Source organism: Sparus aurata, chromosome 21 (assembly GCF_900880675.1).
Source record: "Sparus aurata chromosome 21, fSpaAur1.1, whole genome shotgun sequence".
NCBI classification, from domain to species: Eukaryota; Metazoa; Chordata; class Actinopteri; order Spariformes; family Sparidae; genus Sparus; species Sparus aurata.
Genome location: NC_044207.1, coordinates 30,108,147 through 30,131,153, shown reverse-complemented (window position 1 = coordinate 30,131,153; position 23,007 = coordinate 30,108,147). Strand labels below are relative to the sequence as shown.

Below are 23,007 nucleotides of genomic sequence, written 5' to 3'. Positions count from 1 at the left end.
TTTGTGTTGAATAAATTAATTTTGAACCCTCTTACTGTCTATTTAATGTTGCTAACCTCTACACTGTCAAGAACTCCAAAATCATTCAACTTTTACTAGCTGTGATGGTAAATTTGGTTGTAGTTATTAAGTGAATTATTAATCACAGTTACAAACAGTTTAGTACCTTTTTATGAGACTGAATTATTGAATTGGCTATCTTTTCTCTTCTTCAAACGTATTGTCCCGAGTTGATCTAATGTAAAATCGATCTTATTATTTATCATAATTGGTAATTATCCCTGATAATCATTCATTTTTATTGATAGCCAGATTTGATCTGTAACACCCTTTTAATACTCCATGAGTACTACATAATGGTGCCCCGTGTGAAGAATTAACAAGACTTTAGTGATGGGACGTGTGAACAAACTGAAGCTTTACATCATGAATAAACCAACATGAACAAAGTCTTTTCTTGTCATCTTCATTCCAGGGTCTCACACAGAGCTGATGGAGAACATGTGACACTAATATGAGAGTATAACTGAGGCAGTTTTCCTCCTGAAACACCACAAAGTTCACAGTTCATGTTCAGAGCTGAAGCCGTCAGAAAATCATCAAGTGAATAAATTATTCTTCACATTTGGTTACAAGTATTTCCACGTTGTTGAATCATAATTCTAGAAGTCAGAGAACTTAAAACCCTCAAATGTCACATTCCTAAATACTATTTACAAGCTGAGAGCTGATGTGAATAATATCTGTAAAGGTGAAACTCTTCTCTCCCATCTTTCCCGTGTGACCTGAATGCAGCATCAGTGTTCCAGGCTGTGACTCCTGTGAACAAAGTGACACAGTGTGATGTTACATATATTCAAATGTGTCTTTACTGATGTTGTTTGAAGCTGCCAAAGGCTCAGTGAAGTTTCCACATGTCTTCCTGCAGTGAACATCACAGCAGGTTAACAAGTGAACTGTGAAAACTGATGCAGGACACAAGAGGGCGCCGTCATCCTGCTGACCAGAGATGTAGTGGAGGTTAAAGCTGCTCCGCTCACTTTGTCTGCAGCTTTTAGTTAAAGGAGACGTATTGTGCTCATTTTCAGGCTCATATCTTCATTTCAGGTGTCTTTCAGAAGATGTTTACAGGCTTTAATGTCCAAACAACAGATTATTTTTCTCACTCTGTCCACTGACGCTGTCTGAATATTCAGCTCACACAGACTTCTACCTGCTGAACTTCAGGTCGACAACTTTGTGTTTGAAGATTTCAGTTCAAACTTCACTTTTCTTTACGGTTAACAGTCACATTTGAATCATTTTAAGTAGAGATGCACCGATCAGGATTTTTGGGGCCGATCACCGATCACCGAAAGCAGTATCTGCCGATCCCGATATTGCCAATCACCGATCACAGCGTCAAATCCATAAATTTTTCTATATTGTTGTCTTGTGTAACTTTCTTATATTTAATTAATTCTTACACAACATTGACATTGTATTATTAAGTATAAAAATTAGGAGATGAGAAAGTATCATGAATTGACCACCGTTTTATTGCAGGCTGAGGCAATGTGCAATATTTCAAACTCTAGAGACTCTTAGAGACAACTTGGACTCAGCTTACATAGAGTAAGTGTAGATTACTAGTGGGAATGCATGCAGTCAGGGAGGGAATTTTGTCATTTTAGGGGCAAATCCAGGGCTGGACTGGGACAAAAAATCGGCCCTGGCATTTTTGGCTTAGACCGGCCCCTCATAATTAGCGGAGCACAACCGGAAAAAAACCCCCATAACTTTTTGCTTTAGGCTTATTAGAAATCTACAGTTTATTATTACTTTAGAAGTCTATCAAATAACCATTGTGGAAAGCAAATGAGAACATTTACTAAACACATAGTTGAGTAAAGGTATATTCTATTTCAAGCATAATGTATCATCGGCATCCTAGATCTCAGAAGTTTAGCATCTATTGTTAACTCTACCACTTTTGTCTGCTCTGTGTAGTTCAATTGATCATTTTATCCTTTTTATTGAAATCATCTCTAATATGTATTTTCTGAATTTCCCTGATATAGCAGCTCAATTCTAATTCTTCAGGTTAAAAGGTGCTCCCTTTAAAAAGCTATAAAATTGTTATATCAGGCTAAAAACAGGGCTGCTTTATGAACTCATGCAAAGCAACTTGTCTTAAAAGCATTTGACAGATCTACTCTTGTTCAATGTGGGCAAACCTTTTGCTAATAATACTTTATACTTTTTTTTTACACTTACTTTAGTAATGCTTAAATTGCAAAGCTTTTACTAATCATTTAGCAGTTTTAAAATCTGTTTTTTAAAACATGTTTAACCACAGCATAGGGTTGCTACACATTCAAATGACTATGCAGCCTTTCAACACACCTTTAACCTAAATATCTAAAATGCTATGATGGAGCCTAAAATAGACACTTAATGCTCATCCGACACTTCTCAGCATTGACAGTTTGCTGTTTTATCAGAATAAGGTGCCGTGGCTGCCAGATTCTGAGAAGTATGCAACACCAATTAATATCGATACTAATCAATCGCCATTGCTCATCATTATCATGTAATTAGAGTTCTCAACGGGCCTGAAAATTACAGTCCGAACCCGACACAGCGCTACACACCCGCATGAATTGTCTGCCGCCCCCTTTAACTCGGCCAGAGCCCGCGGGTCCAGTCGGGTTTGTCGGGCCCGCCCGACCCGTTGAGAGCTCTTCATGTAATACAGCTAACGTTCCCTCCATCACCTCACAGTCCCTGTATTAACGTTACTACCTGCTTACCGGCTGTACTACACTGTCCCTGTCAGTCAGCATCATCTCTGCTGCTCCTCTCCTGCCCGCTGCTGCTGTCTTCACCTTCAACCTGTTACTGGATCATTGCTGTCTCAGAGGACGTGGAGACTACAGCAGCCCCTCCAGCCAACATGACTGTGATTTTAGTACATTTTGCAGCATCTACAGTGAGATTCTTCTCTTAGCACGCAACTTCTCCGCACCCAATTTCTTTGTCTTTGGTTGCTCCATGTTGTCAGTCCTCGCGCTCAACACTTTGAAACTAGCAGAGGTTACAGGAGACAGCACAGGGAGGGGTGGGGCCGCCTTCGTACTATATCCTGATTGGCTCAGTTCACTGTCTATATTGAGCGGACCAATGGGCCGCCCCCTCTAAATTGTGCACTTAGAAAAAAAAAAAGGAGGGCTGAGTGAGATTGGATTAGCCCAATGTCCTTCAAGAAAATCAACCAATGGGCCATCGCGGTCGATAAAAATGATTTATAATAAAACTTTTGGATTAAATTATGAAAGTCCGGCCCATAAATGTGCGTCGGCCCACCGGCCCGGTATGCCAGATGGCCAGTCCATGCCTGGGCAAGTCCATTTGGCCTGCACTTTTTTTTTCAGGGGCACCAAGGCCACATGACAGGGCACCAAGGCCACTGAGTAAAATGTGTTGATTTACCTTTCAGACTGATACATAACATCCTAATTTATAATAAGACATGGATTATGTATTAAAACATTTTTTTATACCAAAATCAAGTTAAAGTTACATTAGAAAGTAGTTTTTGTTAAGTAGGGTTAGGGTGAGGTGATTTTTGTGACACCACACTGAATATTAGTGTTATTGAATATTTCTTCCAATAGAAATTCCCCAAAATTATGGCAAAGCACATTTTTTCCAAACAAAAAAATGTAGAATAACCAGCAGGAGACCACTGATGTGTGGAGTGATTTTGGTGACACTACACTCTGAATAATAGTGAAGTTATTGAATATTTTTTGTAGTTTCTCTTTTCGGTGTTGCACTTTGTAGACGGTCCCTGCGCCCTCGTCTCACAGCTGGCTGACCATACAGACCAGAGTTAATGTCCAGACGCTCGTTTTGATGAACATGCGGTTGTAGCTCGTTGTCTACCTTACTACGGTAGGAAAGAACCGTCGTTTGTGTTTTAACAAGGTTTCACTTATGACTTATTGATCCGGTAAGTTCGAATCTGTGAATATATTTCCAGCTTTACCGGACTAAATCCTACCACATAAGTCTGTTACGTATCATGTCAAAACCGGCTGAGCTCGCTCGCTGTGCTGTAAGTTTTGTTCTTCTGTTTTGAGACGCTGCTGCTGTTTGAGAGGCTTTCACGTGAGATCATCGTGATGATGAGACTCCACCTGCACGAACCGCGGACTCACTGAAGTTACTGTGAGTGACTACTGTGCACTCAGGTGGCTGTAATTCAAGGCAAGCCCGCTACGCTGACCGGGCCAGGGGCACAGAGGCCACTGTGGCCGTACGATCAGTTTTTTTTCACGGGGCATCAAGGCCAAAGTGCGGGGCAACAGCGGCCATGAAATTCCCTCCCTGCATGCAGTTAATGCACTGTCTTTATACTTAAACGTCATCTGATCGGCCTGATGTGATCTATTTTGAGAACTCCGATCAAAACCGATAGGGGCATTATCGGCCGATTGCGATCGGTTGTCGATCGATCGGTGCATCTCTAATTTTAAGGTGAAGATGGAAATCAAATGTTTGTCTGTGATCACGCGAGGAAACAAATCTCCAACAACAGTCATTTATTTACTCTGCTATTAAGAAGGAGACACCAGCTTTGGTGCCGGCTTTCCAAATCTCTGTCTGGATGAGTTTTCTGTCACTTGTTGCTTTTTTACAGTGCAGAGGATTTATTAAACAGGCTTCAAAATGATTTAAAAGTGTTTTATTTACACTCCTTTTAAAGCTGAAATCTTAATTTTTGTTGCCAAGTAAAAAAGCATTTGTCTGGAGTGTGATGAAGGAGTAAATAACGTCTTTTAAAGTCAGTTTGGAGCCACATCATGTTTTTCTTCATTTTTTTAGTCTCCAGCTAATTCAGCTCATTAGGAAAATGCTTGAGTTTATTCAGTCATGAAAACAGAGAGTTTGATCATTCAGTTTGTTCATGCAGGAATAAAATCAGTCGATGAAGATCTTTCTCACTGTTACTTCAGTTGTTCAGCAGAACGCTGCGACGCTGTGTTGTTGTGAAGCTCCAGAAATGTTTTGTGGACTTTCAAACTTCACCTGACTTTCCATCAGTGTGGAGGGAGGAGATGATGACAGACCTCTTCTTCTATTTTCTGGTTAAATGTTCCTTAAAACATGCAGTGATGAGGATTAGAAATGGAGTATATCTACATCAGCCCAGGACCCTTTTAGCGACCTCTGCAGAGGAACATGAGGCGAGCGGTGACTCCTGACTCTTCCTCACCTGTTATCCTTTAATTATCCAATGCTGTGTCCAACATCCTGGTGGAGCTCAGGTCTTTCGTAAGAGACATTTTACCTGCACTTGTGTGTGTTGTGACTCAGAGCGTCTGCAGTTAAAGTCTTGCTGTATAGATCGTGTTGTGTTTAAAATCTGAAGTTATTTTTTTCAGTTACAAATCAACTAACTTCTGTTGTGATCCTGTGATCGGTACGCAGGTTCCGACTGACACAAAAGTGCTTTCAGAAGTCATCATATGTAGAAAACCTGCAGATGTGGTGATCACATATATAACACAGAGCTAAAGTCAGACTCTTCCTCTAACAGCTTCTTAACATGTTCAGAAGTCTGTCTCACATTTATCCTCCATGAAGCGTTCAGGCGCTCTGTAACTTGGCAGATGATTAGTGAATAAAACACTTGAATGAAATATAAAGTGCTTCTGATTCTGACCTCAGGCTCCTCATTGTGAGTCAGAGATTTGAGAGTACAGGGGATTTATTTGACTCCTCGATGTGTCTGTCAGGGTGTTAAAGTGGACTTCCCGTCCTCCAAACTGAAATCTGGTTCAGGTGAATACGTCTGTTTGGTGTTGGACCGACTGGCTGAGGAGGTTCTGAGGAGGTTCTCACCCTCCCTACTGTTGCTCTTCCGGTAGTTTCCCAGCATGCTCTCTGTTGTGTTGCTCTTTGACTGGTCTCGGGTCTGTGTGTGGCTCTGCAGGACTGGAGGATCCACGTGGACCAGATGCATCAACACCAAGACACGTTCAAGTCCTCGCTCAAAGAGGCAAAGGTGCGTTCACTGACCTGGTTCAATACTGAGAGCAGTGATGAGTGTTAAACTGTGTGTGTGTGTGTGTGTGTGTGTGTGTGTGTGTGTGTGTGTGTGGCTCCCCCTGCTGCTGTTTATTGGTATTGGCAGAACTTCTTGTCAGCTCCAAGTATTACTGTTGTCATTGTACACGTGCTTCCTGCTTTGAGCCTGATTTTGCATCGTTCCTGTGAGAAACAATAATTTATTTAGCTACTGAAAAAGTTGAAGAGAAGAAAAATGATCCCACGTTAGCTGAGTGTTTCCTTTTTCAGTTCTCCTCGACATCACAGAGACAAATATTTTACAACGCTCCGCTTTTCTGACAGCTTTAGTTACTCAACACTTCTGGAAAGACACTGATAACATCCTTTAATAATATCCAGCTGTGTGTCCTCTCCTGTCTCTGCAGAGTTACCTGGACAAACTGCAGGAGGACATCAGTAAGACTTTTGAGAAGGTGAGCAGCAGAGAGAAATACATCAACAGCCAGCTGGAGCGTCTGATCCAGGAGTACCGCAGCGCTCAGGCCTCAGCTACATTTTTTATTTAGAGTATTTGGTGTCCTTCTTTCTGACTATGAACATACAACACATTTTTATTCCAACAATAAATTCTGTCTTTGTTGAAGTTGAATTTGTTCTGTAAACATTTGCTCTGAGAAAAATGGCCACTAGATGTCAGCAGCAGAGAAACTCCTGAACTTGTTCATGTTTAAATGACAGAATGAATACAGGTCAAATGTTAATCATTAAACGTGAGAACATTATATTCCAGAGACTTGAGTGTTTGATGACAGGCTGGTTTGATAACTCCCTGCTGAAGGTCGACTGTTTTTATGAGCAGGAAAATAAAACTGGACAGAATCTGAGGAAGAGTTAGAGAACTATGGAGCCGTCAGCAAAGCCTGAGGAGCCCAGAAATATTTTACAACTAAAGACTTTGATGTTCTCAAATGTGGAGCAGGTTTCAACTGAGGCTTCATTGTAAACTACAGAACAAAGTCCAGAGTCACAGAGCTGCTGCTCGTCCTGGAATGAAGCACAGCTGGATCAGCCCTCCCTCTTCTTCCTGCTCTCAAACACAGCAGCTCCACTCTGTCACTATATTTCCTTGTTCCCTCCCCTTCAGATCTGCACTTTGAAAATGGGTGTAACCAGGAAGTGAGAGAGCTGACGAGCCCCGTTCACTGCAGAAACACGTGTTGTTCAGATCAGAGCTCAGACCAGTTTCAGTTGTCAGGAAGTGAATCACAGACAGTCGTTGACACTCGGAGGTGAAATGGCGCAGCAAAACAATCAGCTGGACCGAGAAAAGTTCGGCTGTTCCGTCTGTTTGGATCTACTGAAGGATCCGGTGGCTATTCCCTGTGGACACAGCTACTGCATGAACTGTATTCAAAGCTACTGGGACACAGAGGATGAGAAGAAAACCCACAGCTGCCCTCAGTGTAGGCAGAGCTTCACACCGAGGCCTGTCCTGGTGAAAAACACCATGTTAGCAGATTTAGTGGAGGAGCTGAAGAAGACTGGACTCCAAGCTGCTCCTGCTGATCTCTGCTATGCTGGACCTGAAGATGTGGCCTGTGATGTCTGCACTGGGAGGAAACTGAGAGCTGTCAAGTCCTGTCTGGTTTGTTTGGTTTCTTATTGTGAGAAACATCTTCAACGTCATTATGTTGTGACTCAATTCAAGAAACACAAGCTGGTGGAGCCGTCAGAGAAGCTCCAGGAGAACATCTGCTCTCGTCACGATGAGGTGATGAAGATGTTCTGTCGTACTGATCAGCAGTGTATCTGTTATCTCTGCTCTGTGGACGAACATAAAGGCCACGACACAGTGTCAGCTGCAGCAGAGAGGACTGAGAGGCAGAGAGAGCTGGAGGGGAGTCGACACAACATCCAGCAGAGAATCCAGGACAGAGAGGAAGATGTGAAGCTGCTTCAACAGGAGGTGGAGGCCATCAATGGCTCTGCTGATAAAGCAGTGGAGCACAGTGAGAAGATCTTCACCCAGCTGATCCGTCTCATGGAGGAAAGACGCTCTGATGTGAAGCAGCAGGTCAGATCCCAGCAGGAAACTGAAGTGAGTCGAGTCAAAGAGCTTCAGGAGAAGCTGGAGCAGGAGATCACTGAGCTGAAGAGGAAAGACGCTGAGCTGAAGAAGCTCTCACACACAGAGGATCAAAACCAGTTTCTACACAACTACCCCTCACTGTCAGCACTCAGTGAGTCTACACACTCATCCAGCATCAATATCCGTCCTCTCAAGTACTTTGAGGATGTGACAGCAGCTGTGTCAGAGCTCAGAGACAAACTACAGGACGTCCTGAGAGAGACATGGACCAACATCTCACTGACAGTGACTCAAGTGGATGTTTTACTGTCAGAACCACAACCAGAGCCCGAGACCAGAGCTGGATTCTTAAGATATTCACATGAAATCACACTGGATCCAAACACAGCATACAGACAGCTGTTATTATCTGAGGGGAACAGAAAAGTAACATTCATGACTGAACAACAGTCTTATTCTAGTCACGCAGACAGATTCACCAACAGGTCTCAGGTCCTGAGTAGAGAGAGTCTGACTGGACGTTGTTACTGGGAGGTGGAGTGGAGAGGAAGAGTTCATGTAGCAGTCGCATACAAGAATATCAGCAGAGCAGAGAGTGTGAATCGATTTGGACAAAATGACAAATCTTGGTCATTAAGATGCGTCAGTGACAGTTATAAGTTTTGGTACAACAACGTCCAAACTCCCGTCTCAGGTCCTCGGTCCTCCAGAGTTGGAGTGTACCTGGATCACAGTGCAGGTATTCTGTCCTTCTACAGCGTCTCTGAAACCATGACTCTCCTCCACAGAGTCCAGACCACATTCACTCAGCCTCTCTATGCTGGAATTAATGTTTCTTACATTGACACCACTGCTGAGTTCAGTAAATTCAAATAGACAGAAGTCGTTTAAGGGTCAGTGAGTTAAATTCTGAGTTTTAACTCTTAAACTTATTCTGTCTTCAAGTTTGTGGCTGATTGTTGTGTCGTGTCTTCACCTGTCAATCAAACATTGTGGGCGGTACTTTGACATCTTGTCATCTGTTGTTGTGTAAATGTCTGAGTGTGTTTAGGTGGCGCTCCTTCCTCTGTCTGTTTAACCATGGAGGCTCTCACTGCTCATGATGACTTTAGTTCAGCTGAACGGACATTTGTCTGCATGAAGATATAAACTTCTCTGTGCTCTAAATGTGTGTTGAATATTTGTACTGATGTGTTTGCATGTTGTTGTTTCTCTTCCACTGCATGAGTCTAAAGAGAGAAAGCAGCAGAGCTTTCTTTTATCCTACAGATTTAGTTCTCATCACTCTGTACAGTTTTAAATTCATCTAGAATCACATTTACATTTATTTGTTTGTCAGAACAAAAGCTGTCGTTATTCCGATCGTCACACAAATTCAATAATATGTGAGGAAGATCATTTATTATGTTCTTGTATGTAGCTGAGATTCAAACAAACTGATTGTGTGGATGAAGTGAAATCATTGAACAAGAGTCATTGAACACACTTTACTGATGGGACGTGTGAACAAACTGAAGCTTTACATCATGAATAAACCAACATGAACAAAGTCTTTTCTTGTCGTCTTCATTCCAGGGTCTCACACAGAGCTGATGGAGAACATGTGACACTAATATGAGAGTATAACTGAGGCAGTTTTCCTCCTGAAACACCACAAAGTTCACAGTTCATGTTCAGAGCTGAAGCCGTCAGAAAATCATCAAATGAATAAATTATTCTTCACATGTGGTTACAAGTATTTCCATGTTGTTGAATCATAATTCTAGAAGTCAGAAAACTTAAAAACCCTCAAATGTCACATTCCTAAATACTATTTACAAGCTGAGAGCTGATGTGAATAATATCTGTAAAGGTGAAACTCTTCTCTACCATCTTTCCCGTGTGACCTGAATGCAGCATCAGTGTTCCAGGCTGTGACTCCTGTGAACAAAGTGACACAGTGTGATGTTCCATATATTTAAATGTGTCTTTACTGATGTTGTTTGAAGCTGCCAAAGGCTCAGTGAAGTTTCCACATGTCTTCCTGCAGTGAACATCACAGCAGGTTAACAAGTGAACTGTGAAAACTGATGCAGGACACAAGAGGGCGCCGTCATCCTGCTGACCAGAGATGTAGTGGAGGTTAAAGCAGCTCCGCTCACTTTGTCTGCAGCTTTTAGTTAAAGGAGACATATTGTGCTCATTTTCAGGCTCATATTTTTATTTTAAGTGTCTTTGAAATCAAAAGAAGAGATTTCATCGGAATTGTCGGGGAATCTGTATATTACTTGTCACAGATATGTTATTAAATTTAAAAAAAAATGTAATCATGTATCTGGTCCTAACGATGATAGTTACTATTTTAACAATGATTTATTTCTCTTAATCTCTAACATGTCAGGGCAATACTTTATAGCAGGTAATATGAATTGCACTTCGGACCCAGTGAAAGATCGTTCAACAGACATTGACAATACAAAGGCCAAATCAAGAAAAGTGATCCAACGGTTCATGTAAGATTTAAATCGGTTGGATATTTGGAGACATCTTGATCCTAGCACAATATCTTACTCATGGTACTCTGGTAATCACCAAACATACTCACAAATTGATTACTTTTTAATATCTGCACGATTACTTCATGGGATTAAAGACTGTCAGTACCATAGTGTAGTTATCTCTGACCATGCAGCAGTTTCATTAATATATATCAATAATAAAATGGTGTGCTACCCACACTAAATGCTGCCTTCAAACAGGATGGTTTCAGGACCCATTATTCATAGAAATTGTAGGTAAACAAATAGAGCTATACTTTCAAACTAACACATGTGAAACCTCAGCACGTATGAGATGGGAAGCAATCATAGTATATATTAAGGGTCAAATTCTCATTTTGCAGTTCAAAAGCCAAACAATCTAGACACGAGATAAAACAGTTTGACAGATTACCCAATGAGAAAAAGATATATATCAGAAAACAACTGATAATACAGATGATCATAATAAACTGCTACTAAGGGCCCGTTCTATGAAATGTCAGCAAGTAGAGCAGCTAAAGTACTGAAATAGTGCTGATGAAGCAAGAAGACTACTTGCATGGCAGATCAAACAAAAACAAACTGAGTGAACTATTACCACAATTGAAGGCCCATCAGGAAACATAAACAATTGAGTGAAGATTAATGAAGCATGTAGAGATTATCATGAAAAGCTATGTAGTTCAGAGTGCTCTCCTAACTTGGAATTCCAGACGCAGTTCTGAGATAATCTTAATTCACCACAGATTTCAGAAGAAGATAAGATTCATCTAGAAGAAGAGTTAACATGGAAGGAAATATCATAAGCTATTCATGCAATGCTTTAGTAGAGCTTATTAGTGATTTGGGGAAGATCTCTGGGTACAAGATAAACAATTGTAAAAGCATGATTATGTCACTGAATGAGAGAGATGGACAACAATCCAACAATGGTGCATCCATTTTTAATACAACTGAAGGCTTCAGATATCTGGTCATAAAGATTGTACCAACACTTGAGAATATTGTTTCATTAAATTACAACCCTATTTTGGAAAATATTTCTGACTCTTTTGAAAGATGGACATCTTTATCCATATCCTTAATTGGTCCCATAAATATTTTGAAAATGAATATTCTGTCCAAGCTGTTAGACCTGTTTCAAAATATCCCCTTGGTACCTCCAAAACACTTTTTTCTAAGACTTATAAACTATAAACTAACTATAAACTATTTACTGATTTCGTATGGAACAACAGATGCCCTAAACTCCGAGGCAGGCTTTAAAGTATGGGCAGATAAAGGGATTAAAACTTTAGCAGATCTTTATTCATCCAGTAAACTCTTGTCCTTTGTGAAAGTGGTCCACACATGCCTTCTTTATCAATATTAGAGAAGGAAGCAGTGAAAGATTGCTTCAAAGTTGAGCACTTTTTGCCACTCCCACTGTTTCATTCTGCTGCTACATCAGTCAAGGTATCAGCTTCCATCCCTCCTACATCCCCAGATTTGATTCCAGTGCCAGTTGCATACCATGATCTAGCCACAGTGTTCTGAAAAAACGAGCCCCGTCTATGCCATGCCCATCGCCTTTACAACCTGTCACGCCCTGAGAGAGAGTCGATGGAGGAGTACATCAACAACTCCCATGCCTCTGGCTTAATCAGGTCCTCCTCGTCTCCCCTCAGGGCTGGCTTCTTCTTCGTGGGTTAGAAGGATGGGACCCTGTAGTGATTACCGAGTCCTAAATGATGTAACATTGAAAAATTAATACCTACTACCTCTGATCGAACCATCCTACTAGCCTTTGTGTCACGCCCGCATTTGAACAAAACTGGACCTTCAGAACGCCTACCACCATGTCCGCATCGGGGAGCATCCTGACCCGGCTCATCAGTTTGTGGTGGAGGTGGACGCCTCAGACTCAGACGTGGGGCCATTCTCTGCCAGCACAACGCTACTTTGCACAGGCTTCATCCCTGTGCGTTTTTCTCCCGATGTCTCTCCCCAACGTAGAGAAACTACGACATAGGAAATCGTGAGCTTCTGGCAGCGGTCTTTGCTTTCCAGGAGTGGCGACACTGGCTGGAGGGGACCCTGGAGCCGTTCCTCATTTGGACGGACCACAAGAACCTTGCCATTTTGACTACACCCTTTCATTCTGTTTCGGTTCCAGAAATTAAAAGCCAGATGCCCTCTCTTGAATCTTCTCCTCTGACACACCCCCTGCTCACCCCGATCCCATCGTGCCTTTTCCCTGGATCATTGGAGCCGCTTTGTGGGAGATTGAGACCATTGGGCGGAAGGCCCAGGAAGTCCATTCCCAGGTCACAGTCGGGCGATCCTTCCAGGTTCACCTCCCACCCACGAACCCAACAGATGTTACAGTTTCTTTGCCAGCACTTCTGGTGGCCTAGCCAATCGAGGGACGTGAGTGAGTTTGTGGCGGCCTTTGTTGTGTGTACATGGAGCAAATCATCTTATTGTCCTCCCGCTGGTCTCCTCAGACCCCTGCCTGTTCCTAGTTGTCCCTGGTCCCATATAGCAGTGGATTCTGTCACTGGTCTTCCGCTCTCAAATGGACACACCATTTTCTCACCATTGTGGATCACTTCTCCAAGATGGTCCATTGAATTCTCTTGGTCAAGCTCCCATACGCCTCTTTAAACTGCTGACCTGCTCACCCTCCATGTTTTCTGGCTCCATGGTCTCCCCACTGACATTGTTTCAGATTGTGGTCCCCAGTTTACATCTCATGTCTGGCAGGCTTTTTATAAGGTGTTTGGCACCACCTGCAGTCTCACATTAGGTTATCATCTGTAGTTAAATGGACAGACTGAGAGAGCCAACCAGGGCCCTTCGCTGCATCACGGCCCATAATCCCAATTCCTGGTCCTCCTTCCTCCCTTGAGTCGAGTACTTGCATAATTCACTGACCAGCTCAGCCACAGGAATGTCCTCGTTCAACACGCTTACAGCTATCAACCCCGTCTTCTCTCAGCCCAGGAGGGCAAGGTCACGTCCCATATAACATGTTGCAAGGAGGTTTGGAGTTCTGCTCCTGCTCCGGAGTCTGCTTACCTGTTCCACTCGGTGAAGTCAGCGGTGAGACTCAGCCTGACTCTCTCCGCACCTTCACCTGTGAGACATTGTGAAGTCAAATAAATTACCTTGCACTCTACTCCCCGCCTCATTGTCTGCATTTGGGTTCACTATCTCCAACAAAGCGTAACAATGCCATTATCTGCATCTTATATTACACTAATATCCTCTAAAGATGCCACTGAAGAGTAAGAAATATACATTTATAGACGTGTCTGGCCCTGCGATGAGCTGGCGACTTGTCCAGGGCATACTCTGCCCTCGCCCAGAGACAGCTTGGATATGGCTCCAGCAAAAACCCTGCGACCCCATAAAGGGATAAAGTGGTTACAGACGATGGATGGATGGATGGATGGACATGTGTCCATTACAAGAAAAGTGTCAAATTGCTTTACAATCGAAAAAAAAAAAATTCACCAAGTATGGGTAACTTGTTGAAAGAAATGGTAATAAATATGCCTATGGAAAACTTGTGAAAGGTACTTATAGGAGCTTTGAATCCTGGAATCCTTTCTTATCCGTTCTTGAACATGGTGGAAATGACAAACCGATTGAGAAGTTGTGTCAAAACTAATATGATGTGAAGAGAAGCCTTAAGATACCTATTTTTTCTTTTTTGTTTATTTATTTTTTTATTGTTGTTATCTATTTATCTTAATGTCTGTGTCATTCAGGTTTTTTTCCTGAACTGTCGAACATATGTATGTACATCTGTTATGTTAAAACTCAATGAAAAAGTATTGATGAAAAGAAAATAATGTTCTTATATGTGGAGCAGGTTTTAACTGAGGCTTCATTGTGAACAACAGAACAAAGTCCAGAGTCACAGAGTTGCTCCTCGTCCTGGAATGAAGCACAGCTGGATCAGCCCTCCCTCTTCTTCTTGCTCTCAAACACAGCAGCTCCACTCTGTCACTATATTTCCTTGTTCCCTCCCCTTCAGATCTGCACTTTGAAAATGGGTGTAACCATGAAGTGAGACAGCTGACGAGCCCCATTCACAGCAGACACACCTCTTGTTCAGATCAGAGCTCAGACCAGTTTCAGGTATCAGGAAGTGAATCTCAGACAGTCGTTGACACTCGGAGGTGAAATGGCGCAGCAAAACAATCAGCTGGACCGAGCAAAGTTCTGCTGTTCCGTCTGTTTGAATCTACTGAAGGATCCGGTGACTATTCCCTGTGGACACAGCTACTGCATGAACTGTATTCAAAGCTACTGGGACACAGAGGATGAGAAGAAAACCCACAGCTGCCCTCAGTGTAGGCAGAGCTTCACACCGAGACCTGTCCTGGTGAAAAACACCATGTTAGCAGATTTAGTGGAGGAGCTGAAGAAGACTGGACTCCAAGCTGCTCCTGCTGATCTCTGCTATGCTGGACCTGAAGATGTGGCCTGTGATGTCTGCACTGGGAGGAAACTGACAGCAGTCAAGTCCTGTCTGGTCTGTATGATCTCTTACTGTGAGAAACATCTTCAGCTTCATTATGAATCACCTGCATTTGAAAAACACAAGCTGGTGGAGCCGTCAGAGAAGCTCCAGGAGAACATCTGCTCTCGCCATGATGAGGTGATGAAGATGTTCTGCCGTACTGATCAGCAGTGTATCTGTTATCTCTGCTCTGTGGACGAACATAAAGGCCATGACACAGTGTCAGCTGCAGCAGAGAGGACTGAGAGGCAGAGAGAGCTGGAGGGGAGTCGACACAACATCCAGCAGAGAATCCAGGACAGAGAGGAAGATGTGAAGGTGCTTCAACAGGAGGTGGAGGCCATCAATGGCTGTGCTGATAAAGCAGTGGAGCACAGTGAGAAGATCTTCACCCAGCTGATCCGTCTCATGGAGGAAAGACGCTCTGATGTGAAGCAGCAGGTCAGATCCCAGCAGGAAACTGAAGTGAGTCGAGTCAAAGAGCTTCAGGAGAAGCTGGAGCAGGAGATCACTGAGCTGAAGAGGAAAGACGCTGAGCTGAAGAAGCTCTCACACACAGAGGATCACAACCAGTTTCTACACAACTACCCCTCACTGTCAGCACTCAGTGAGTCTACACACTCATCCAGCATCAAGATCCGTCCTCTCAAGTACTTTGAGGATGTGACAGCAGCTGTGTCAGAGCTCAGAGACAAACTACAGGACGTCCTGAGAGAGACATGGACCAACATCTCACTGACAGTGACTGAAGTGGATGTTTTACTGTCAAACCCACAACCAGAGCCCGAGACCAGAGCTGGATTCTTAAGATATTCACGTGAAATCACACTGGATCCAAACACAGCACACACACAGCTGTTATTATCTGAGGGGAACAGAAAAGTAGCATACATGAGTCAACAACAGTCTTTTTCTAGTCACCCAGATAGATTCACTAAATATCATCAGGTCCTGAGTAGAGAGAGTCTGACTGGACGTTGTTACTGGGAGGTGGAGTGGAGAGGAGGAGTTGAAGTAGCAGTCGCATACAAGAATATCAGCAGAGCAGAGAATGTGAGTGAATTTGGACGAAATGACAAATCTTGGTCATTACATTCTGTCAATCACAACTTTTATCACAACAAAGTCAAAACTCCCGTCTCAGGTCCTTGGTCCTTCAGAGTTGGAGTGTACCTGGATCACAGTGCAGGTATTCTGTCCTTCTACAGCGTCTCTGAAACCATGACTCTCCTCCACAGAGTCCAGACCACATTCACTCAGCCTCTCTATGCTGGAGTTTATCTTTATTTTAACACCACTGCTGAGTTCAGTAAAGTCAAATAGACAGAAGTCATTTAAGGGACAGTGAGTCAAATTCTGAGTTTTAACTCTTAAACTTATTCTGTCTTCATGTTTGTGGCTGATTGTTGTGTCGTGTCTTCACCTGTCAATCAAACGTTGTGGGCGGTACTTTGACATATTGTCATCTGTTGTTGTGTAAATGTCTGAGTGTGTTTAGGTGGCGCTCCTTCCTGTGTCTGTTTAACCATGGAGGCTCTCACTGCTCATGATGACTTTTGTTCAGCTGAACTGACATTTGTATGTACATTTGTATATAAACTTCTCTGTGCTCTAAATGTGTGTTGAATATTTGTACTGATGTGTTTGCATGTTGTTGTTTCTCTTCCACTGCATGAGTCTAAAGAGAGAAAGCAGCAGAGCTTCATTTATCCTACAGATTTAGTTCTCATCACTCTGTACAGTTTTAAATTCATCTAGAATCACATTTACATTTATTTGTTTGGCAGAACAAAAGCTGTCGTTGTTCCAGTCATGTTATGATACATTTGGTTGTAGTTATTAATCAGAGTTAGAAACAGTTGAATAACTTTTTATGAGACTGAATTATTGAACTGGCTATCTTTTCCTTTCTTCAAGGGCAGTGCCCCAAGTTGATCTACTGTAAATTGGATCTTCTTATCCATCATAATTGATTATTATCCCTGATAATCATGAATTTTCATTGAAAGTCAAATTTAACCAAAAACTACCTTATAATGCTCTGTGAGTACTTCATGATCGTTCCCTGTGTGATTCAATACCATTTGCTATGGTGCCCCGTGTGAGGAATTAATACGACTTTACTGATGGGACTTGTGAACAAACTGAAGCTTTACATCATGAATAAACCAACATGAACAAAGTCTTTTCTTGTCGTCTTCATTCCAGGGTCTCACACAGAGCTGATGGAGAACATGTGACACTAATATGAGAGTATAACTGAGGCAGTTTTCCTCATGAAACACCACAAAGTTCACAGTTCATGTTCAGAGCTGAAGCCATCAGAAAATCATCAAGTGAATAAATTATGCTTCACATGTGGTTACAAGTATTTCCACGTTGTTGGATCATAATTCTTGAAGTCAGAGAACTTAAAAACCCTCAAATGTCACATTCCTTGATATTATTTAAAAGCTGAGAGCTGATCTGAATAACATCTGTAAAGGTGAAACTCTTCTCTCCCATCTTTCTCGTGTGACCTGAATGCAGCATCAGTGTTCCAGGCTGTGACTCCTGTGAACAAAGTGACACAGTGTGATGTTACATATATTTAAATGTGTCTTTACTGATGTTGTTTGAAGCTGCCAAAGGCTCAGTGAAGTTTCCACATGTCTTCCTGCAGTGAACATCACAGCAGGTTAACAAGTGAACTGTGAAAACTGATGCAGGACACAAGAGGGCGCCATCATCCTGCTGACCAGAGATGTAGTGGAGGTTAAAGCAGCTCCGCTCACTTTGTCTGCAGCTTTTAGTTAAACGAGACATATTCTGCTCATTTTCAGGCTCATATCTTTATTTCAGGTGTCTTTCAGGAGACGTTTACAGGCTTTAATGTCCAAACAACAGATTATTTCTCTCTCTCTGTCCACTGACGCTGTCTGAATGTTCAGCTCACACAGACTTCCACCTGCTGAACTTCAGGTCGACAACTTTGTGTTTGAAGATTTCAGTTCAAACTTCACTTTTCTTTACGGTTAACAGTCACATTTGAATCATTTTAAGTAGAGATGCACCGATCAGGATTTTTGGGGCCGATCACCGATCACCGAAAGCAGTATCTGCCGATCCCGATATTGCCGATCACCGATCACAGCATCAAATCCATAAATGTTTCTATATTGTTGTCTTGTGTAACTTTCTTATATTTAATTAATGATTCTTCTTACACAACATTGACATTGTATTATTAAGTATAAAAATTAGGAGATGAGAAAGTATCATGAATTGACCACCGTTTTATTGCAGGCTGAGGCAATGTGCAATATTTCACACTATAGAGACTCTTAGAGACAACTTGGACTCAGCTTACATAGAGTAAGTGTAGATTACTAGTGGGAATGCATGCAGTCAGGGAGGGAATTTTGTCATTTTAGGGGCAAATCCAGGGCCGGACTGGGACAAAAAATCGGCCCTGGCATTTTTGGCTTAGACCGGCCCCTCATAATTAGCGGAGCACAACCGGAAAAAACCCCCATAACTTTTTGCTTTAGGCTTATTAGAAATCTACAGTTTATTATTACTTTAGAAGTCTATCAAATAACCATTGTGGAAAGCAAATGAGAACATTTACTCAACACATAGTTGAGTAAAGGTATATTCTATTTCAAGCATAATGTATCATCGGCATCCTAGATCTCAGAAGTTTAGCATCTATTGTTAACTCTACCACTTTTGTCTGCTCTGTGTAGTTCAATTGATCATTTTATCCTTTTTATTGAAATCATCTCTAATATGTATTTTCTGAATTTCCCTGATATAGCAGCTCAATTATAATTCTTCAGGTTAAAAGGTGCTCCCTTTAAAAAGCTATAAAATTGTTATATCAGGCTAAAAACAGGGCTGCTTTATGAACTCATGCAAAGCAACTTGTCTTAAAAGCATTTGACAGATCTACTCTTGTTCAATGTGGGCAAACCTTTTGCTAATAATACTTTTATACTTTTTTTTTACACTTACTTTAGTAATGCTTAAATTGCAAAGCTTTTACTAATCATTTAGCAGTTTTAAAATCTGTTTTTTAAAACATGTTTAACCACAGCATAGAGGGTTGCTACACATTCAAATGACTATGCAGCCTTTCAACACACCTTTAACCTAAATATCTAAAATGCTATGATGGAGCCTAAAATAGACACTTAATGCTCATCCGACACTTCTCAGCATTGACCGTTTGCTGTTTTATCAGAATAAGGTGCCGTGGCTGCCAGATTCTGAGAAGTACGCAACACCAATTAATATCGATACTGATCAATCGCCATTGCTCATCATTATCATGTAATTAGAGTTCTCAACGGGCCTGAAAATTACAGTCCGAACCCGACACAGCGCTACACACCCGCATGAATTGTCTGCCGCCCCCCGTTAACTCGGCGACCCCCGACCCGTTGAGAGATCTTCATGTAATAGAGCTAACGTTCCCTCCATCACCTCACAGTCCCTGTATTAACGTTATTACCTGCTTACCGGCTGTACTACACTGTCCCTGTCAGTCAGCAGCATCTCTGGCTGCTCCTCTCCTGCCCGCTGCTGCTGTCTTCACCTTCAACCTGCTGTTACTGGATCATTGCTGTCTCAGAGGACGTGGAGACTACAGCAGCCCCTCCAGCCAACATGACTGTGATTTTAGTACATTTTGCAGCATCTACAGTGAGATTCTTCTCTTAGCACGCAACTTCTCCGCACCCAATTTCTTTGTCTTTGGTTGCTCCATGTTGTCAGTCCTCGCGCTCAACACTTTGAAACTAGCAGAAGTTACAGGAGACAGCACAGGGAGGGGTGGGGCCGCCTTCGTACTATATCCTGATTGGCTCAGTTCACTGTCTATATTGAAGACGGACCAATGGGCCACCCCCTCTAAATTGTGCACTTAGAAAAAAAAAAGGAGGGCTGAGTGAGATTGGATTAGCCCAATGTCCTTCAAGAAAATCAACCAATGGGCCATCGCGGTCGATAAAAATGATTTATAATAAAACTTTTGGATTAAATTATGAAAGCCCGGCCCATAAATGTGCGTCGGCCCACCGGGCATTGCCCGGTATGCCAGATGGCCGGTCCATGCCTGGGCAAGTCCATTTGGCCTTCAGTTTTTTTTTCAGGGGCACCAAGGCCACATGACAGGGCACAAAGGCCACTGAGTAAAATGTGTTGATTTACCTTTCAAACTGATACCATAACATCCTAATTTATAATAAGACATGGATTATGTATTAAAACATTTTTTTATACCAAAATCAAGTTAAAGTTACATTAGAAAGTAGTTTTTGTTAAGTAGGGTTAGAGTGAGGTGATTTTTGTGACACCACACTGAATATTAGTGTTACTGAATATTTCTCCCAATAGAAATTCCCCAAAATAATGGCAAAGCACATTTTTTCCAAACAAAAAAATGTAGAATAACCAGCAGGAGACCACTGATGTGTGGAGTGATTTTGGTGACACTACACTCTGAATAATAGTGAAGTTATTGAATTTTTTGTAGTTTCTCTTTTCGGTGTTGCACTTTGTAGACGGTCCCTGCGCCCTCGTCTCACAGCTGGCTGACCATACAGACCAGAGTTAATGTCCAGCCGCTCGTTTTGATTAACATACGGTTGTAGCTCGTTGTCTATCGTACTACGGTAGGAAAGAGCCGTCGTTTGTGTTTTAACAAGGTTTCACTTATGAGTTATTGATCCGGTAAGTTCGAATCTGTGAATATATTTCCAACTTTACCGGACTAAATCCTACCACATAAGTCAGTTACGTATCATGTCAAACCGGCTGCGCTCGCTCGCTGTGCTGTAAGTTTTGTTCTTCTGTTTTGAGACGCTGCTGCTGTTTGAGAGGCTTTCACGTGAGATCATCGTGATGATGAGACTCCACCTGCACGAACCGCGGACTCACTGAAGTTACTGTGAGTGACTACTGTGCACTCAGGTAGCTGTAATTCAGGGCAAGCCCGCTACGCTGACCGGGCCAGGGGCACAGAGGCCACTGTGGCCGTACGATCAGTTTTTTTTCACGGGGCATCAAGGCCAAAGTGCGGGGCAACAGCGGCCATGAAATTCCCTCCCTGCATGCAGTTAATGCACTGTCTTTATACTTAAACGTCATCTGATCAGCCTGATGTGATCTATTTTGAGAACTCCGATCAAAACCGATAGGGGCATTATCTGCCGATTGCGATCGGTTGTCGATCGATCGGTGCATCACTAATTTTAAGGTGAAGATGGAAATCAAATGTTTCTCTGTGATCACGTGAGGAAACAAATCTCCAACAACAGTCATTTATTTACTCTACTAAACTGTATTTATTTACTCTGCTATTAAGAAGGAGACACCAGCTTTGGTGCCGGCTTTCCAAATCTCTGTCTGGATGAGTTTTCTGTCACTTGTTGCTTTTTTACAGTGCAGAGGATTTATTAAACAGGCTTCAAAATGATTTAAAAGTGTTTTATTTACACTCTTTTAAAGCTGAAATCTTAATTTTTGTTGCTAAGTAAAAAAGCATTTGTCTGGAGTGTGATGAATGAGTAAATAACGTCTTTTAAAGTCAGTTTGGAGCCACATTATGTTTTTCTTCATTTTTTTAGTCTCCAGCTAATTCAGCTCATTAGGAAAATGCTTGAGTTTATTCAGTCATGAAAACAGAGAGTTTGATCATTCAGTTTGTTCATGCAGGAATAAAATCAGTCGATGAAGATCTTTCTCACTGTTACTTCAGTTGTTCAGCAGAACGCTGCGACGCTGTGTTGATGTGAAGCTCCAGAAATGTTTTGTGGACTTTCAAACTTCAACTGACTTTCCATCAGTGTGGAGGGAGGAGATGATGACAGACATCTTCTTTTATTTTCTGGTTAAATGTTCCTTAAAATATGCAGCGATGAGGATTAGAAATGGAGTATATATACATCAGCCCAGGACCCTTTTAGCCTCTGCAGAGGAACATGAGGCGAGCGGTGACACCTGACTTTTCCTCACCTGTTATCCTTTAATTATCCAAAGGTGTCCCCTAAGAAACACGGCACAAAACCACCACTCATTGCAGAAATGAGAGGAATGACAATCTTCCTGTCTCAGGAGTACGATGAGCCCAACGCCACCGTGTCCAACATCCTGGTGGAGCTCAGGTCTTTCTTAATAGACATTTTACCTGCACTTGTGTGTGTTGTGACTCAGAGCGTCTGCAGTTAAAGTCTTGCTGTATAGGTCGTGTTGTGTTTTAAATCTGAAGTTACTTTTTTCAGTTACAAATCAACTAACTTCTGTTGTGATCCTGTGATCGGTACGCAGGTTCCGACTGACACAAAAGTGCTTTCAGAAGTCTTCATATGTAGAAAACCTGCAGATGTGGTGATCACATATATAACACAGAGCTAAAGTCAGACTCTTCCTCTAACAGCTTACACTTGGTTTTCACTTTTCACTCACATAATTCAGCTTCTTCTTCTTGTAGCTCAGAATAAAATCTCCTTCACATGTTCAGAAGTCTGTCTCACATTTATCCTCCATGAAGCGTTCAGGTGCTCTGTAACTTGGCAGATGATTAGTGAATAAAACAGTTGAATGAAATATAAAGTGCTTCTGATTCTGACCTCAGGCTCCTCATTGTGAGTCAGAGATTTGAGAGTACAGGGGATTTATTTGACTCCTCGATGTGTCTGTCAGGGTGTTAAAGTGGACTTCCCGCCCTCCAAACTGAAATCCGGTTCAGGTGAATACGTCTGTTCGGTGTTGGACCGACTGGCTGAGGAGGTTCTGAGGAGGTTCTGAGGAGGAGGGGCTTCTCCTTCAGAAGGTCAAAAGACACG

The 23,007-nt window shown here is 42.2% G+C and overlaps 2 protein-coding genes and 1 long non-coding RNA gene across 3 annotated transcripts; all 3 read left to right on the top strand.

Moving 5' to 3' along the window:
* Positions 1-5,305: 5,305 nt before the first annotated feature.
* LOC115573044 (uncharacterized) lies at positions 5,306-23,000 on the top strand. Its single transcript, XR_003982206.1, has 3 exons — positions 5,306-5,319; positions 5,784-5,870; positions 22,963-23,000. It is a non-coding gene; the product is annotated as an uncharacterized LOC115573044 (long non-coding RNA).
* LOC115573037 (tripartite motif-containing protein 16-like) lies at positions 7,084-9,313 on the top strand. Its single transcript, XM_030403642.1, has 2 exons — positions 7,084-8,759; positions 8,835-9,313. Exons 1-2 carry the CDS (start codon positions 7,352-7,354, stop codon positions 9,020-9,022), a joined length of 1,596 nt encoding a protein of 531 aa, XP_030259502.1. The 5' UTR covers positions 7,084-7,351; the 3' UTR covers positions 9,023-9,313.
* LOC115573040 (tripartite motif-containing protein 16-like) lies at positions 14,795-16,752 on the top strand. Its single transcript, XM_030403647.1, has one exon. It carries the CDS (start codon positions 14,840-14,842, stop codon positions 16,499-16,501), a length of 1,662 nt encoding a protein of 553 aa, XP_030259507.1. The 5' UTR covers positions 14,795-14,839; the 3' UTR covers positions 16,502-16,752.
* Positions 23,001-23,007: the final 7 nt, after the last annotated feature.

What these genes read in the sequence shown, in the direction of transcription:
- LOC115573037 (XM_030403642.1), top strand. Translation starts at nt 7,352, where the DNA reads ATGGCGCAGCAAAACAATCAGCTGGACCGAGAAAAGTTCGGCTGTTCC. An exon ending in GAGTGTGAATCGATTTGGAC is followed by an intron (nt 8,760 to 8,834) that starts AAAATGACAAAT and finishes TCCAAACTCCCG; the next exon opens with TCTCAGGTCCTCGGTCCTCC.
- LOC115573040 (XM_030403647.1), top strand. Translation starts at nt 14,840, where the DNA reads ATGGCGCAGCAAAACAATCAGCTGGACCGAGCAAAGTTCTGCTGTTCC.